This window comes from Drosophila teissieri, chromosome X (genome assembly GCF_016746235.2).
Source record: "Drosophila teissieri strain GT53w chromosome X, Prin_Dtei_1.1, whole genome shotgun sequence".
NCBI lineage: Eukaryota > Metazoa > Arthropoda > Insecta > Diptera > Drosophilidae > Drosophila > Drosophila teissieri.
In genome coordinates this window covers 15,978,318-15,996,922 of record NC_053034.1, presented here as the reverse complement: position 1 = coordinate 15,996,922, position 18,605 = coordinate 15,978,318, and the positions used below count along the sequence as shown (strand labels likewise).

Below are 18,605 nucleotides of genomic sequence, written 5' to 3'. Positions count from 1 at the left end.
AGTGCTGGAGGCGGAACATGCTTAAGAGAATTATCGATTAAAATTGCATTTAATTTATTGAATAAATAAAAAGTATTCTTTTTTAAAGAACACCATTATTATTAAAAAAAAGCTATAGTTAATAACAGTGGCAATCATATAAAAAATAAATATTAATTTTATTTAATATTAATTATTTACACTTTAATAATGATGATAGTAGTCTATTAGTCCTAATTTAAGTAAATAATAAATCAGAAAATATGCTCAATACCTTCATCTATTAAGAATTTTTGTCTAACGTGATATTTGTTGGATTTATTCGATTGCCAGATGCCTATCGATGTTTCTAGAAATGCAAATTCATCGACACGTCAGTGGTACGTCGGAGCGAAGAGCAATAAATAGCCGGAAAGCAGAGAGCGAAAATCAGTTTCAAAACAAAAGTACAAGGAATAACAGCACAGCAAAAGAGAAACGCGAATTATTAAATACAATTTTATACCCCAAGAACAACGTAACGCGCTGTGACCGCAAATATAAACAAGAAATCGTTACATTCCCATTAGATCAATTAAAACCAAGCCAAAAAACAACAAAGACTAATACTTCTGTGACAAAAAGTGACAATTACTTAAATAAGTGCATTTTTTTTAATAGTTTTAGTTAGAAAATGTAAGTATACGAAAAAAGTATTATGAATTGTTTTAGAAGTGTATGTTTTTTTTTGAATATGTTATTGGTGTGTGCGTCAAGGAATTAACTGGCTTGGATAAAGTTATAGCTTTTTTTGTTTTTTTTTTATAACAAAGTTGAGTCAACTATTCAGCTTTTAATTGAACTGACAGAAAGGTGTTAATAGAAAGAATAATATAAAACATTTGCTTCGTAACAGTAAATATTTTTTTACACATAGCCACAAAATCTTAAAATCAACTCGATATTGATAAAAGTAACACAATTATAGTGTCTAGAAATCAATGAATATATTCAAAAAGCGGTTATTCGTTGGACCAACAAACGCACGCTTTCCAACACTGATATACCACTGACGTGTCTTTTCGGCCCCAGAGTTGCACGTGTGTGTGTGTGCCTCAGCGTGCAACTGTGTGCGTGCGTAGAAAGCGCCGGCAAAAAAGTCAGAAAAGCAGCAGCCACATATTCTACGGCTCTGTCAGTTCAGTTTGAAGCGTCGAGAAAGCACATTAAATCGAAACAAATCCGAAATTGTTATCCGCTCAGCGATAAGTGTAAGTGCTAGTTACAAAAAAGGCCTAAATACAAGCTGAACGTTAGCAACCATAGTTGCAAATTGCACCCGCACTGCCAGAATATTCGTAAAAGGAACGGGAAGCTAAGAGGAACACCAATACACTACAACTTTACGGTCGCCATGTTGGCAAAAGTAAAAGGGGTCTGCCACAAAAAGTTTGCCAGCACGTGCCCAAAAAGAAATAGAAACGTGTAAATTTATGTTCTTTTATAGTTGCATCCAATAGAGGCCAACCAATGACGTGGTGGTCGTGACGCACGACTTAGTTAATATACAAATGACAAGTTCGGTGAATGAACTTTGTCTGCTCCTTTGTATTAGTTTCTTACATCTTAAGTTTGCATTTACATAGGTGAAGTTATTGTTTTCTTCTTACAGTAATTTACGGTTAATTTAGCATGCACTTTTTTTTTTTGATAGACCGCAAAGCGCTTGCGCACTTAGGCGTCTGTGTGAGTGGGAGTAGGGCTATCTATGTGCGTGTGTGTGCGCTCAATCTGCTTGGTACACGTCATTTATTTGGCAGATTTATAAGCTCATCGCTTTGCTCTCTCTCTCTGTGCCTTTTGCCGCTGGTCGCAAAGTACACGTCAGTGCGGCATAGTAACAAAAGAATAAAATACCTGAGTGGTTAAGCTACAAACAGCTGTGCAAAGCCAGCTTTCCTTCTAGAATTGTGCGTGGGGAGGGGGACTTTCTCGGAGTGCGTGAAAGTACGAAAAGAATTAAACCAGTTATTTGGCCGCTCTCTCGCCGGCAGCAGTCGCCCTCTTGTCCAAAGAAAGAACCAGAAAAATGTTACACGTATACAAATTTGGTTGCTCTTTCGCGCGCTCTCTCTCTCCTTCTCTCGCTTTCCGGCGACGTCGACGTCGGTCAATGTCAGCAGAACCGAGATGAGCGCACCGCTTAGCAGTTGCCGGGCAGTTAGCCATTGGAGTAGACGTGTTTTTTAACTGATCTTGACTTAAAGAAAAGGTATTGATACTGATACTGGTAGAATCGTGGTTTAAATAATAAGGTTGCCAAAGTGGCACAGCTAACGGTACATGTTGACAGTTGACAATCTGGCCGACGTCATCAGTAGTAGTTCTCTCGCAGAGTGAGAGAGGGAGAAAGAATACTGTGCCCATAAATGTTTGTGTGTGTGTGCGCGTGTGATTGTGTTGACGTGTACAAAAAGCCGAGCTTGAAATAATTGGGCGAAAATTAACGTTATCCCTTTTTTATTTGCAGTTTTCCTGAGAGATCTTCAATATGAGGTTATGCATATTACTGGCTGTCGTGGCCTTCGTTGGCCTCTCGCTGGGCGAGGAAAAGAAGGAGAAGGACAAGGAGCTGGGCACAGTGATCGGCATTGATTTGGGCACCACGTATTCTTGGTAAGTTAGACCTGCTCTTCCATCGATAGCAAATCCCCTTGAAATATCTAGATCATAAACTATACAGTGATCATAAATTCTATAGTTGTTTTTCGTAACACGAAGTACTCCTGGGTCGTGTTATTTTATTACAAGTCATTGTAATATTAATAATTTAAGATTTCGTAAAGTTGAAATGAAAAAATAACGTACGATTGTTTAAGATACCAATTCTTAAGAAACTGGACTTTAATCTATGCACTTATACTTGTAATTTTAGCTGACACACTTCCACGTGCTCATTATAATAAGTAATTTTCGCTGTAGCTAGAGATTCAAGTTCAAGTTTACTCACACGTGTAGACGTGTATCACAATCACGGGCCACTTTAAACTTTCAATTTACGATTCGGTACTGATCTAAATATTTCTCCCCCATATTCTCCTTACAGCGTTGGTGTGTACAAGAATGGACGCGTTGAGATCATCGCCAACGATCAGGGTAACCGCATCACTCCCTCCTACGTCGCTTTCACCGCTGACGGTGAGCGTCTCATTGGAGATGCCGCCAAGAATCAGTTGACCACAAATCCCGAGAACACGGTCTTCGATGCCAAGCGTCTGATCGGTCGCGAGTGGTCCGACACCAATGTGCAGCACGACATCAAGTTCTTCCCCTTCAAGGTTGTCGAGAAGAACTCGAAGCCCCATATCAGCGTTGACACGTCGCAGGGCGCCAAGGTCTTCGCACCCGAGGAGATCTCCGCCATGGTTTTGGGCAAGATGAAGGAAACCGCTGAGGCCTATCTGGGCAAGAAGGTCACCCATGCCGTCGTCACTGTGCCAGCCTACTTCAACGATGCCCAGCGTCAGGCTACCAAGGATGCTGGTGTGATTGCCGGTCTGCAGGTGATGCGTATCATTAACGAACCCACTGCTGCTGCTATTGCCTACGGTCTGGACAAGAAGGAGGGCGAGAAGAACGTGCTTGTGTTCGATTTGGGCGGCGGTACCTTCGATGTCTCCCTGCTGACCATCGATAACGGAGTGTTCGAGGTGGTGGCCACCAACGGTGATACTCATTTGGGAGGTGAGGACTTCGATCAGCGTGTGATGGATCACTTCATCAAGCTGTACAAGAAGAAGAAGGGCAAGGACATTCGCAAGGACAACCGTGCTGTTCAGAAGCTGCGTCGTGAGGTTGAGAAGGCCAAGCGTGCCCTGTCTGGTTCCCACCAGGTGCGCATCGAAATTGAATCCTTCTTCGAGGGCGATGACTTCTCCGAGACCCTGACCCGTGCCAAGTTTGAGGAGCTCAACCTGGATCTGTTCCGTTCCACCCTGAAGCCAGTGCAGAAGGTGCTCGAGGATGCTGACATGAACAAGAAGGACGTGCACGAGATTGTGCTGGTCGGTGGCTCCACTCGTATCCCCAAGGTACAGCAGCTGGTCAAGGACTTCTTCGGCGGCAAGGAACCATCCCGAGGCATTAATCCCGATGAGGCTGTGGCCTACGGTGCTGCTGTGCAGGCTGGTGTGCTCTCTGGCGAACAAGATACCGATGCTATTGTGCTGCTCGATGTGAACCCACTGACCATGGGTATTGAGACCGTCGGCGGTGTGATGACCAAGCTGATTCCCCGTAACACCGTCATCCCCACCAAGAAGTCGCAGGTGTTCTCCACTGCCTCCGACAACCAGCACACTGTCACCATCCAGGTGTACGAGGGCGAGCGTCCCATGACCAAGGACAACCATCTGCTGGGCAAATTCGATCTGACTGGCATTCCACCAGCACCCCGTGGCATTCCCCAGATTGAGGTTTCGTTCGAGATCGACGCCAACGGCATCCTGCAGGTCAGTGCCGAGGACAAGGGTACCGGTAACAAGGAAAAGATCGTCATCACCAACGACCAGAACCGTCTGACGCCCGAGGACATCGATCGCATGATCCACGATGCCGAGAAGTTCGCCGATGAGGACAAGAAGCTGAAGGAGCGTGTTGAGTCCCGCAACGAACTGGAGTCTTATGCCTACAGTCTGAAGAACCAGATCGGCGACAAGGACAAGCTGGGCGCCAAGCTGAGCGACGAGGAGAAGACCAAGCTGGAGTCGGCCATCGATGAGTCCATCAAGTGGCTGGAACAGAATCCCGATGCCGATCCCGAGGAGTACAAGAAGCAGAAGAAGGATCTGGAGGCCATCGTTCAGCCCGTGATCGCTAAGCTGTACCAGGGTGCTGGCGGTGCTCCTCCTCCAGAGGGCGGCGATGATGCCGATCTCAAGGACGAGCTGTAAGATGGCCACCCCTCCTCAACATAACATACACACAGCCCAGCCCGCATCCATTCGAGATCATAGTGTTGGAATTCAGACTGAAAAAACAATTTTAACTTAATTGCAAACGCAGTAGCCACAACAACAACATCAACAACAAGAAGAAGACGAAGATATAGCAGAGATCACAACAGCAAAAGATAATACTACTTTACAGCCCTCAGCAGCCATCTCCCATCCATTCGACCTTTAAGGCAAATTTTCCAGAAAGAAATCCATTAGAAAAACGTGAAAACAAAACAAATGAAAAACACACAATCCTTTTTTTATACATTTTTTTTTTCTACACTTTAACTTAAAGTATTTTTTTGTCGGCAAAAAATATGAGAAATGTAATAACGATTTATTCGAGTGTTCCTCGCATTTCTCACGCCCTTCCGCCCACTTCCCCCACGTTAGCTGCATAATTATGTAAAACTGTAAATTTTTTTTATATATCTATACACATAACTGTGACGACTGTAAGCCCCGAAATCCCCGAGGAGTCGCAAATCAATAGGTTAGCGTTAGCCTATGGATATGTAAAGCGGAAGCAACAAACAAACAAACAAATAAGACAAATGTTATATGTATAAGCGAGTAATGGTCCGAATTCCACGGGCATATTGGCACTGATATTGATATCTATCTGTATAGCAATGCGAATATGTCGGCAAATCGGGCTATATTGATGAGATATAGAAGGGAGAGGAGCACAGGGAGCTGCGGGTCGTGCGGAGAATAGGTCGATGAGAATGCAAACGGCAAAAGAGCAAGAGATAAACCACAAAATCATAAGGAAACCACTAGAAAGCTACGGCTAACACCATCTCGGGCCAGGCTTCATAAATGGGTTCTTCGATTTTACGAAGAATTTTCTAATTTATTTAAAAATAAAATAAAAAAAAATGGAAAAAATTAAATCTGTTTGTTTCAATTGGGCAAGAGAATATAAATGGGTGTTGTGTTTCTTCGCTAAACACAGAGAAAAAGATTAAGATATTTCCAAAAATAAATAACAATATTTGTCGTTTTTCTTCATCTTTATTGTTTTCTCCCCATTCGCTGGCATCGCAATTCATCATTTCTCTCATTTCCTTGCGCAACATATTAACCTTATCTTTGCTTTTTGCTATAACTGCATTATCATCTTACGCCAACTGCTTTCTCTCGTTTTTTGTTTCTTTTTTTTAATCTTAATTATTCTTAAATACATTAAAAAAATACATAAAATATTTTGTTTGTTTCCGTTTTGTTTAGTTTTGTTTGTTGTTCTTGTTTGTGTTAAATATCAGTTCTGTTCCCGATTTCGTATTCGATCTTGAATTCGACGAACTCGGAAGAGCGGCGATTTTTACCCCATGGAAGAATTTCAATTTTCAATTTCTTGGCTTCGCTGGGCTGTAAAATCAACTGCATTTCCGGTTTCGCTCAATTTAAACCCGATTCGAATTTGGGAACAGGTCTGCATGTGTCTGTGTGTATGTTGTATGTGTGTGTGTGTGTGTGTACATATATAAATAAGCTAACGGTATATTGTTTATATGTTATATGTATATGTATTTCTATATAAGTATATGCACTCTCAGATTTCGAAAAAAGGGAACGCCGAACGTTTTCGCATTCGAATTCGGCTCACGTTCAGTTTTGGGTTTTTGTTTTCTGTTCTTATTGTTGTTGTAGATTTTCCGCATTCCGCTTTCGACATATGCAAGTTCTTGAAGTAGTACGCTTTGAAGAGGAAGCAAACAGGCTGGGCGATTCGAAATCGAATTGGGCTCTTTGCGGGCGGGAGGGGAGGATTTTGAAATGAGGGAACAAAGGTGGGTATACGGCCACATGACTAAATATTTTAAAGATACTACATATCTAAATCGGTTTAGCCCCTTTCATTTCACTTAATAAATAAAATGCAAAGAATATAGTTGACGACACCTGTTCAGTGTGACCAGAGTAAAAAGTAATCTAATAACTGTCAATTCGGGAACAATTTTCAAAAATAAATAAAATATAAGTATAAGTAGTTTGAAAGTAGCACATTTGATGCACTCGAATAGTAAATAGGGGAAAAAAAACGCATGACTTAAAATTATTCAATGACCAAGAACCAAGAACTACAAGAACTATAATAATAATAATACATTATCCAATTTTGCACTGGTTATTAGATTCATTTTTACCTTTGCGTTCAAAACTCTGAACACACTGCACCAGATCCTACTTTCCTTCTTTTTTCGAACAGGAGCTGACTGTGTGTGTGTGTGTGTGTCTGTATGTCTGTATGTGTTTAACGGGTGATTTGCTGTTGTTTTCGGATCCAGCGTTGAAGATTTTGATGTTGGTCCTTCCTGTCTATCTCCAAATTCTTTTCCTCAGTGTGGGCCGCCCTGTGTGTGTGTGTGTGTATTTGTATCTGTGTCTGTCTTCAGGTGTGTGTGTGTGGGTCTGTGTCTGGTTGTATCGGCTGCTGGACTGCTTGGCTGCACTGCTTGGATGCACTGCTTGCGCTTAGAGGCGCTTGGGGACCGTATCGGCATTATTCTCAGGCTCTTCGTCCTTGGGCGGCTGACCACGTTGCTGCACGGGAATCAGCGAATTGCCATTATCAAATCGGATCAGATCATAGCGAATTGTTGTTTTGTTGGAAAAACAAACGATAAGAAAACACACACGTACGGGTAAAAAACGTGGAAGAGAGCAAAAAGTAGAAAAAGAAAGCGGAAGAGAAAGAAGAAACGCACACATCAATTATCAATGCAATCAATTGTGGGAATAAGTTGGTGTAAATACAACCGTCTTTCCAAATTCGGCAGAATCAAAATTAGTGCAAGCTCACAAATAAAACTTTGTAAATTTCTAAAAATGCTTGGTCGAAACAGTAAAATTGGTTTAGTATCTACAGGTTGGGGAAAGTTAATTCGAATGCAAAATGAAAAATTATGAACTTCAATTTGAAAAAGTTGTTGCTCAGATTTAGATATGTATTTGAATGTTTTGTCAAATCTATGAAAAAGTATAGATAATTGCATTAAGAGTGACTCAGGCAACTTTATTTCGAAATGGGAAAACGGTTTGAGATTATAATGGTATGGAAATGGCTTCAGGATATTGATCTGAACCGTGAATGTCTATACCAAATGAGTTGGCCGAGCCAACGGAAAAGTTCCATGGGAAATCCGGGGAAAACGGAGCGGTGATATGAATGTCCTTCTAAATCTCCAAATTCTAAGTAATCTTCATTACGTGTGTGTCTCTGCGTCTCTGTGTGCTTCAATTAATGTTCCAATTGATTTGTTTTTACCTTAGTTTCTGTGGTACTTGCGAAATCTCTAGAGACTTAAATTATTTAAAAGCACCGAAAATGTTTTAAATAAAGTCAAAAGTGTACTTTTCAAATTCACCTGGAATGTTTTTCATTTAATATGTTAAGCTACCAATAAGCTTTTAAAGAAAAGGTTCTCAAAAGTATGCTTCAAAAAGTATATTTTAAGTGCTTCTTCACTTTGAAATAATATTATTAAATCTCTAGAGTTTCCGCCCACGCAGGTGTAAGTGGTAAGTAGGGCCAGTGAATTTCGGGGGGTTACGGTGTTGTCCATGGAAATGGAGAAGGAGAAGCAAGCAGTTCCAAACGTAGTGTACATTTGTATGTGTATGGATGTGTCGAGTGAGGTGCATGATTGGGCCCATTTAAGTTATTAATAAAAATAAACCAATAATGTATAAGTTTAGCATATTTATTTGTTCACATGATTCATGTTCGTTGCCGTATTCGTTTCACATTCGCATTAGGATCGGCCGCTAAGCAGGTTATTTCTGGAGGGGAAGGATATATAAATTAAAATAGGCCAGGCGGATGCTGTAGCAGCCAGCTTTTGTCAGCACCCGGTATATGTAGCAGTGCATCGTCGTTGTGGGTGAATGGATCGAGAAATACTCGCAGTAGAACTTCTCCAGCTCAATTTATTTCGAGCTAAGCTTACAATTCATGGCCCTGTACCTATATCTTATTTCTTCGAACTGGCAAAGCTAAAATTAAATCTATTTGAACTCTTTTTTTTAAATCACTAAAAACATCTGGCAACTTTACATAAAAAACTGTCAAACTGAATTCTTTTTTAGTTTTTTTTAGTCAGCATATAAAATATTTGATCAATATCTCTCGAAATATAATGTTTCTGGGCGAGCTAGAGAAGTTCGTCTGTGGAAAATGGAACAACGACGATCACTCGGCCTCGGCCTCGGGATCAGGACGACTCAGGATCTCCTGACAGAGTGCAATATAGTCCTTGGGGAGGTGCAAAAAGCGAAGCATATGGAAAAGTGAAATCAAATTAAAATGCTATACGAAAATACCCAGGATGGCGTGGGCACATGGAACATAAAACACTGCGGTGACATATTTTACAATCCTTGTGCGTGCGTATTGAAAATCTTTAAGGGCAACGAAAGACGCAAGCGGCAGATTTCTTTATGTTTCTTGCAAGCTAATTATCATATCCAATCGAATCTTTTTGAGTAATGTATAAGAAGAAAAGATTTTCAAAAATAATATAATAATATTTTCTTGAGGATCTTGTGAGGCGTTCAAATGAGGGAACACTCAAATACTTGAATTCAAAGTGGCGCGAAATGATAGACGGCGTTTTTGTATTAAATATCAGTTTCGTTTTTATTTTAGTTATTGTTATTATTACTTTTGTTCTCCATTATTTTCATTTCTCGTTTCGTTTTATTTTCTCATCAATTAATTGTAAACAGTTTTCTGCACACTCTCAGATTAACTTATCAACGGTCCTCGGCCTTTCTATCGATCTCTATATAGATTTTCATATATATATATATTTATACTTTATTTCTAATTTTCTTAAAAAACGTTCTTCACTTCTCGTTTTATTGTTTGTGTGTTTTTGTTTTGCGTTCTTCCTAATTACGCAAATATTCATATTGATCTTAACAACATAAAAAAAAAAACAAATTGAATTAATTCGTTTTGGCAGAAGAAATGCAATTCTCTACATTATTACAATTGGGCGAAAATTCTCTTGCAACTACATACAATACGTTTAGAGTTAAGAATTGAAAAAAAAAAAGAACAACAAGGGGGAGGGCGAGTTGAATTCAGTAGAATTTGAAATGGAAAAGATTCCAATTTTGGACCCTTAAAAAACTAAACTATACCGATTAATGCCGCTACAACTGGAACAAAGCCAAAGCTATATATGTATGTATTATGTACGTTTTTGCTTCTTTTGTAGTTGTTTTTTTTTTCTATTTTTTTACTTTACGGAACACACACAATCTGCAATGAATTTTAATGCTGGCTTCACTTTTCGATTTATTTTGTCATTCGTTTTTCTTATTGCGTTTTTGATTGATTGTTGAACACTGCCACAAGTTAGTTATTGCTTCTGGGAACGATAAGGCAACACTTGCCGCAACATTCGGTTGGATTACAGTGTGTGCACATCATGAAAAAAGGATCCTTTTGCCATTCTTTTGCTTTCTGCTGTCTGCTTGTCCGTGCATGCTCATGAGTGTGTGTGTGTGGGTGTGCATGTATTTGTTTGTTTGATTGTGTGTGTGTGTGTGTGTCTGATTGGGCTTTTTGGGGTTTGATGCGTTCGGTTCGATGCTCGTGTCCAGATGCCATACTTCTTCCTCTTCTTCGATCCACATCCTTATCTTCCAAGCGGTGGCTTCTCTTCATTTGTTTTCATTCTGTGTGTTTTGTTGTGATTGTGGGTGGTAAGTGGGGGATGGGGGTTTGATTTCGGTATCTATGTGTGATTGTGCGTCTGTGTGTGTGCGAGTCAGTGGTTGGGTGGGTGTATGGATGGGAATGACTGTACCGGATGTTGTTGTTGGTTTCATTGATTTTGCGGCTACTTCTTTTTCGGGATTTGGGGTTTCGTTAACTTCTTCCTTAATTATCTTGCCTGCCACTTTCTTGGGAATCTTCGCGGGTTTGGGCGGCTCTATGGGATTTATACAGGGTTTTATTTGCGTTGTCGTTTACATAAATGCTGATCGTTATTTGTGTTCTTTATTATTTGGAAGTACTATGTTGCTTATATCGTTGTTTTCTCTACTTTAAATTACTTTCTTCTTACCTATCGCTATACCTCTAACTCTCTCTGTCTCTCTCTCTCTCACACACACTCTCTCTCCTTTCTCTGTCTAATTCGAGTCTCTTTTGTTTGTTTGTTTTCTTTCCTTCTTTTGTTTTTGGTCAAGTGTTGCACCGCCAGTGTTGTAAAATGTCACACAAAAACATACATACATCAAAAGTGACGAAACGAACAGGTAAAAACACATATGTAATTGGTTAATTGACTAAAGCAAATAATATATATAAGCGCGTGTGTGTGGGTGTATGTGTGTGTATTTGAGAGTTATGCTTGTATAGTCCTTGAACTTAAACTTCAATGCGAAGGATTTCCTGCTCAGCGGTAATACTAAAAGCTAACTTAATACATGTTTCTGAATGTTTGCATGAAGATTAGATTAATAAGAAGTTGCAGTGATTTAAATAAAAATCAAAATCGCATGAGGTTTCCACATGTTTCGAGTGTGTGCTCTAAATGAATCGGCGCGTGTCTGTGTGTCCTTTCATCTACATATTTCGTTTTGTTATACAATTTCTTCTGTTGAATGTTTAATTTCTCTTATTTTGTTTTTCTTCTCTTTTAAATATAAACGCAGTTTGTTTTTGTTTTTTGTGTTGTTTTTTAGTTTTTATATTTATATAAATGAAACTTTGCTCCTAGCGTTAAAAAACCTCAATACAGTTGTCTCTCTCTCCGTCTCTCAGTGTGGTTGTGGTTGTTGTTGTTGTGTGTTGCTGTCTATCGGTCTTCCCGTTGTAAACTAACATTTCGATTTTTGTTTTTGTTTGGTTTACATGCAGTTGAATGGATTGTTTGTTGTTTTTTGTTGTTGTTGTGTTCGTGCGTATGTGTTTGTGTTGTAGTATTTGTTGTTGTTGGTGGATTTATTTAATTAGTTTTTCTACACCCAATGTTAAGAATCGATCGATTGGAACGATCGATTGTAGATCGATAGGTTTGATTTTTTGTTTTGTTCAGACAGGCAGAGACATGTTTCGATTCATAATCATATTCAGGTTCAGGTTGTCGATCGGATTTTATGGATGTTTGATTTGATTTGGTTTGGTTTTTGTGTGGTGGTGGTGGTTGGTTTGGTGGTTTTGTATGTGTGGGGAGAGAAAACAAATAAAAAAAGATATAATATATTTATATGCTTAGTTGAATGATCCTTAGGTGGCGTTTTTTTTTTTGTTTTTGGTTTTTAGTCAATATATAGATTTTTAGATTCCAAAATAAAATACAACAAAAAAGATGAGGGAGTGGGGTAAACGGTGGATAGGACACTAATAGCTAGTTATTAAGTTTTAAATTTACCGCTCGTAGTGGCATTTTAAAATTGGCTGCTGCCTGCAGCTGAATTTGATAAGCTAAGCTGTGTATTTTAAAGCCATACAGCCTATTTGTTGTTCAAGATGTCGTCGTGTAGGATACATAAAATATAGAGAATGTCAACAATTTGTGTGGGTACAGTAAGCGGCAAAAAACTCACCTTGGAACAAACTGATTAGTAGGACGCTTGGGACGATATTCGGGATGCACCATGAAGAGCATGTGTGGAAATCCAGTGCCGAAATAGGCGCCATCGGTGTGGTGGTGGCGCGACGATTTTGGTGTGTACACGTCAATGCACTTGGGGCAATAGGTCTTCACCATTGCCTCGCCGGGGATGTCCGACAGACCTGCGGATTAACAAGACGATTAGAGCAGTGGCAGAGCATCTTAAAGATCTAAGACCTAGCGAATTGTTTGTGAGAATCTGGAACATACGTATCTAAATTGATTTAACTGAACATGCCCTCAATAATAATCATTTAAGCACGTTCAGTTCCAGCAGAAGTTATAGAAATTTAAATAGGTTGCCAATCGCATTCGCAGAAATGTTTACAAGGCACGTCTATTGCACAAGATTGCGTTATGGGACAGTTTGTTTATTACAAATTGAAATCTTATCTTGCATTTGTGCATGAATTTGATTCAGCAATGTCTAATTTGATCGATAACGACGCTTAAGGAAGTTTCGGGAATGATTTATTATTATTTACGTCTGGCGATTGAGAAGCTTTGCGAAGGCATTGCATATAGGTTTCTGTTATTTAAGTATTAAAAACAAAACAGCGAATCGAAGTATTACTTTACTGAAGAGATCTTAAGAACGCGTTGATATATCCTGGGAAAGCCCCAAGGGAAAGCTATTCAGGAAATTCCAATAGATGTTTTACTTATGAACGCGTTGATCTTTTCTGAGAATGTAAGTACTGTTTTGAGATTGCAGCACGAGGTTGCTCGTGGATATGTTGTTTCCAGATTATAATCAATATCAAGCAGAAAGATTAATATTATGTGAGGTAGAGCAATTGGTAAGAGCAATTAATCAAGGATCTGCTTACGCACCCAATGGCAGCATGGGCTGACTTTCACAGTAGACACGTGGACAATGTCCGAAATCGCCAGTTTGATATTTCTCGATCATTTGAGCGATGCCGCGATTTGTTAGTATATATCTGGCGTGTATGAGGCCGTAGAGCATCTCGGCGGCCTGCTCGGTCATATCGGACTGCAGGGGATTGTCCTCGAGCTCGTCCTCTGTGGATTGGAAAGGCACATTAGATACATTATACATACATTAGATTTTGATGGGGAAATATCCCATTCTGATCTTACCCGGCTCCAAGTCCAGTATCATGTCCAATGCTTGCCGATAGTTGGGCACCTGCTCATTTAAACCAGTTAAATTGAATTTATCCTGTATGTAGTCCTCATCCACCTGGAAACGAAAGCGTATGCAATTAGGATGTGTTCTGGAATATGCCCCCATATATCTGCTATATCGTGGGGTATCTGCATGTGTGTACAGTTGGGCACGGTATTGCCCCACCTTGCGGCACACACACACACAGAAGAACACACGTATAGGCAGAGATTCAGGGCTGCACTTTGCAATTGTTGCACTTATAGCGCGCGCTTAGATAACGCGATTATCGCGGGTAAAACGTCTTTGATGCTGATGATGATGAAGATATCTCACCTCGCAGAAGAACTCATTGCCACGAAGTCCACAGAACCAGGTGACCCAGGAGACTTCCTCGGAGCTGCTCATTTTGCTGCAAAGATAAGCGAATAGAGTTGCTAATTCATCTTTTCTTCTTTTTCTTGCTGACAAATTATCCTGCACACGCATACCACACATGCACACCCGCACACACACACACACATGCAATCATGGCACGCACACTGAGGCAAACGCTCACGCACTATTACATACATTAAGGGGATTATTTTGCGTAATTTGTGCTGGCGTTCGGAATTTATTGTTAAAATACCATGGAACGCAAACTTGACGAAAGTTTTTCCACTTTCTTGTTTCCCCAGCCCCCCGTTTTCTTTTCGTTTCCTTTTGGCTCCGCTTCTTGTTGCTCGCACACACCACACTCTCTTTTTCCGCTTTTTTTCGTTTTTTTTTTTTTCTTCTTTTTTTGGTTGGATTGGCTGTTGGGGTTTTTGTTTTCGGTTTTTCGTGGGATTCTCGTTGCTTGTGTAATGTTACTAGTTTTCGATGATCACACCGTTGCGATGATCACACCGTTCGCGTGGATGGGGGAAAGGGGGCAAAAAAAATAAATTTTTATACTCGTATTTTGACAATTGACAAGCGCTCATACAAAATGTGCCGAGCAGCAAGAAGAAGCACACACTGTGACAATTGAGAAAAAAAGAGACACATATACAGGCGCCACACACACAAACACACACACACACAGGGAAGCGCACATAGAGACGTGCACACACGCACGCCTTCACACTGATGAGCGCAATCCAACGCACACCGACTTGCTTTTCTGCATTATTTCCGCTGCGGCTGTCTTCCAGTGGCCAGCACTCACCTAAATTGTTAATAATTACGCAAATTGATTGAATTTTGCAATGCAGCTGAACCGGTAAAGGCAAATATTGTAGCGAAGACGATGGTACCAGGTATGCAATCGCGACTATCGATAACCGCTGTCCTGCGCTGTCCGCAGGCGATTGCCAATCTACGTGACGCCGTGTCATCGCTAAGCGATGTATCGATTTGTATGGCTTGCGCGCTTGAAACACTGTTTCAGGAAAGCAATTAACTTAATATAACGTGGCATTATTTTTAAATGAACTCTTTTGCTTAAACATGTTTTCTTACACGCATTTAGTTGGCAGTTTTACTATTTATCTATCGATTTACTGGTTACGTATAGCAAGATGGTCTCACTAGTACTGTTTGGTATTATTTTGTATCAGTTGTATGGTCACACTACGTTGAAAGTTTTGAAAGTGAATTTTTAAATTTTTATTATCGACAAAATAAATCGATTTTTGGTATAATATTTTTTTCTTAGATGATTATTTAGACTAATAATACGTCTATATTTATGTGCATGTGCTCACTGTCACAGCTTATTGACAATCTTGAAGATTTCCTTGGCTCTCTGGTTTCCATTCACCACATACGCCAGGGGATCGTCACGACTGGATTCCATAAGGTTGTCGCACGATTCCTGGCCGATGTTAAACATAAAGGATGTGTCGATATCCTGCGGCAACTTGCCGCGCAGGAAGCTGATCTCGTTGTCGGCCAGCGATGTTTTGCGGGACAAAAGCAGTGCGGACAGGTAACGTGGTTGCTTCTTCTTCTCGGCGCAGTGCATCACCAGGCCCCAGGTGTCGTAATCCGTGTCCAGAACGTATGTGTTGTAGATGCCCTCATCTGGAAGGGGGTATCTTCTATTATATGCGTATAGACATATAAATACTGTTTAATTATATCTTAAACCCGGGCAGATTGAATTTTTACCGTAAATATATTTGCTCTCAAAAGTATGCAGTTAAATATTCAATCAGTAAATTCCGCTGCATACTTACAGGCACTCAATGACATACTTTTAACCATAATTAACAACTAGAGCAACACATTAGGTTATAGTTATATTTTTAAACTAATTCCTAATGACATTAAACAAAACAAAATGTGAAAAAAGCCATAATAGTTGCCATACTAACACAATTAAACTACATTTTAAAAGCGTTTCCGTTTGAAATTTGTTTGTAGAAAGATTTTCTTCACTTACATATGTCCTCCGTGTGCTGCCAATGTCCTGGCTCTTCGAATTTGGGTATCATCCAGGTGATGTTGCCCACCAGTTTCTCGCGCAGCGGATCCTCCGCGAATATGTAGCTAAAGTTCATCGTTATCTAATTGAATTGGAAATCCAACTATTATTTGTGACGGGTATGGAGATCCTTGCAGCCACTCACATGTTGATCCTCTTTGGAGAAGGAGAAGTGACTGCGCATGCACGCGTATTCCGGAAGTTCCTCTGTGGATGCGTAATACTGAACCACGTGCCAACAGCCCATCATGCGTTCCAAATCAAAGTTTTTAATGGCGCCCACCTATAAGGGAAATTTGACAACCATAATAAGTTATAATACTATTGTTAGGTGATCTTTATAATGTTATTGCTTGCCAGAAACAGGAGCACCTCTTGAGATCCTGGTTTGCCGATTAAGCCTCAACACATATATGCGTTTAAAGTTAAGTGTAGGAGCATTAGTATGACATTTGTGAGGACAAGGCTGCTAATAAATAAGCGCAATAAACGCTTAGGCCACAAATGACTCTTGGCTAAAATCCCCCACCCCCCTCCCCCTTTGGGTAGCTGCATGTATTTACATTGTTTGCCCTGGCGACCACAAAACAAAACAAACTTCAGGTTGGTGAAAGAGTTGAAGAAGCGACAGACGACGAAAGCCGTTAGCGCTGTCACCGTGATTGACTACTGACATTTCATTGAGGAGTCACTATGGCCGTCTCTCTCTCTGCGCCGCTGTTGCCGTCTCTTTCGCTGTCTTGCAAGACGCGACGCGCAGACACGCAGACGCGGAGACGCGAGATGCAGACGCAAGACAGCCTCTGATTGATGCGCCTCAAAAGCGCATTGCACTGCATGTGTCGCCCCCCGCTTTCCCACCACCCCCCTTTTCACTTCGGTCCCCCCTCTCCTCGTTGGCCTCTGTCTTCCCGCCGTCTCCTTCTTCGGGTCTCTACGTGCGTGTCTTTTGTCTATTCTTGCTGATTGTTTTCTGGCTTTTGGCTCGCTTTTCGGTATTTGTATTCGTAGCAGTATTTGTCGAACTGCACCTGCATCAAAGTGCAATTGTCGCCGCCAACGGAGATGCAGACGTAGAAAGCAGGGGTGGCGAGAGAGGGGTGAAGTGGAGAGAAGACAGCGAGACTCAGACGACGTCTGAGCCACTTAGAAAGTGTGATTGATTTTGGCATCGGTGTGAGCCCATTTCTTCTGCCTGGCTCTTTCTGCGCTCGCTTCATGTCCCATTCATTCTACTCGCTAGAGATGGCACGTGGATGGATTACCCAGTGGGGCAGGATAGAGGTAAATCTATTACAAATCTATTATTACTTCTATAGCACTATATTGCACTTCATCTTCAAGGTTAGAGTTCAGATTTATAGCCACAAAATCGTTTCAGTTCAGGAAGATCAGCTGTAGACGCAGTTATTTCCGCCAGCTAAGTAGAAGGTGTCATCACTAGCGACTTGGAATATGTCCGGCATATTGATGAGTCTTTGGGCTTGACTCGCTTTTGGGTTGGTTTTGGACTTGAGATGCTCGCCTCCTCCGGCGGCTGTGCTTAGAATGAAATCGAATCGGAGCGCTGCCAAAGAAAGTGATCCAGTTAGGAGAGGCCGGGGACGTGACCAGGGACGGTAACCTGTACATCCAGAGCTGCACCTGCGCCCGACTATCTAATGGATCGCCTCGACTGTCTGCCGTTCTATTCGCTTTGCCATTTAGCCAGGTGACCTTAATATCCGGTTGTTTTGAAACAAATGCTATTATGTTCTCTAGCAAGTCTAATATATAGTGATGACAGGGTTTCAGTGGTAATTTGAATTTCATAAGGGGTTTTTTCCTTAGCGGGCAATAGACTGAGTCATACTTTGAACTACAGTCATCCATACATATGTATTTACATATGTGCTTAGTTGACCTTGATGGGAGGGGCTAATGGGTGGAGTACATACCTTGGGACACCGATTGCTGGGACCTGAGCGCCTCCTGGTTTGATAGGCATTGCTATTGTGTCGTGTCCACAGATTGCCATCCACTGGGGTGAGCAAAACATCCAGGATGATTAGGAGCACGGCGATCAGCAGGAGCGATCCATTCCTGCCCATGATCGCTGGCATTATTCCGGATTATTGTCGTCAATCTTCCGGCGTTCTCAGACGCTCGATCTCCGTTGCGCTGTAGCTGGCACTGTTTTCGATGGCACTGCGCCATCTCCGCGAGCAACATGCGACATTAGCATCCAGCAGCAGCAGCAGGTACACTGTAAAAAAATATTGGAACATTTAGAAGATAAATTTTGGAATGGTGAGTAAGTGCTTAGTATCATTACGCTGCTTAAGTGTCTTTAGGTTTATTTTGAATTATTTGAACCACTCAAATGTTGAGATTTGCTTTTCCGAGTGCAGAACAAATCGGAACGCAACGGATTCGGATGTTTTTGC

At 41.0% G+C, this 18,605-nt stretch overlaps 3 protein-coding genes across 15 annotated transcripts; 1 reads left to right on the top strand and 2 right to left on the bottom strand.

Moving 5' to 3' along the window:
- Window positions 1-413: 413 nt before the first annotated feature.
- LOC122623932 (endoplasmic reticulum chaperone BiP) lies at window positions 414-5,851 on the top strand. Of its 3 annotated transcripts, none has more exons than XM_043803319.1 (3): window positions 414-654; window positions 2,489-2,634; window positions 3,065-5,851. In XM_043803319.1, exons 2-3 carry the CDS (start codon window positions 2,510-2,512, stop codon window positions 4,908-4,910), a joined length of 1,971 nt encoding a protein of 656 aa, XP_043659254.1. In that variant the 5' UTR covers window positions 414-654; window positions 2,489-2,509; the 3' UTR covers window positions 4,911-5,851. The 3 variants fall into 3 exon arrangements, with proteins under 3 accessions (XP_043659254.1, XP_043659253.1, XP_043659255.1); XM_043803318.1 differs by lacking the exon at window positions 414-654 and adding an exon at window positions 1,074-1,229; XM_043803320.1 differs by lacking the exon at window positions 414-654 and adding an exon at window positions 2,080-2,230.
- A 428-nt stretch (window positions 5,852-6,279) lies between these two features.
- On the bottom strand, window positions 6,280-15,055 carry LOC122623935 (casein kinase II subunit beta). 11 transcript variants are annotated; one of them, XM_043803330.1, is made up of 7 exons: window positions 14,698-14,715; window positions 14,064-14,139; window positions 13,700-13,802; window positions 13,430-13,621; window positions 12,528-12,717; window positions 12,353-12,434; window positions 6,280-7,505 (listed from the first exon to the last, which is right to left on the bottom strand). In XM_043803330.1, the coding sequence occupies exons 2-7, from the start codon at window positions 14,133-14,135 to the stop codon at window positions 7,437-7,439; spliced, it is 708 nt and encodes a 235-aa protein (XP_043659265.1). In that variant the 5' UTR covers window positions 14,136-14,139; window positions 14,698-14,715; the 3' UTR covers window positions 6,280-7,436. The 11 variants fall into 11 exon arrangements, with proteins under 11 accessions (XP_043659265.1, XP_043659258.1, XP_043659263.1 ...); XM_043803323.1 differs by having other exon boundaries at window positions 14,667-14,702; XM_043803328.1 differs by lacking the exon at window positions 14,698-14,715 and adding an exon at window positions 14,301-14,646.
- Window positions 15,056-15,394: 339 nt separating this feature from the next.
- LOC122623934 lies at window positions 15,395-18,334 on the bottom strand. Its single transcript, XM_043803322.1, has 4 exons — window positions 18,117-18,334; window positions 16,325-16,462; window positions 16,138-16,261; window positions 15,395-15,776 (listed from the first exon to the last, which is right to left on the bottom strand). The coding sequence occupies exons 1-4, from the start codon at window positions 18,279-18,281 to the stop codon at window positions 15,460-15,462; spliced, it is 744 nt and encodes a 247-aa protein (XP_043659257.1). The 5' UTR covers window positions 18,282-18,334; the 3' UTR covers window positions 15,395-15,459.
- Between the last annotated feature and the right edge of the window lie 271 nt (window positions 18,335-18,605).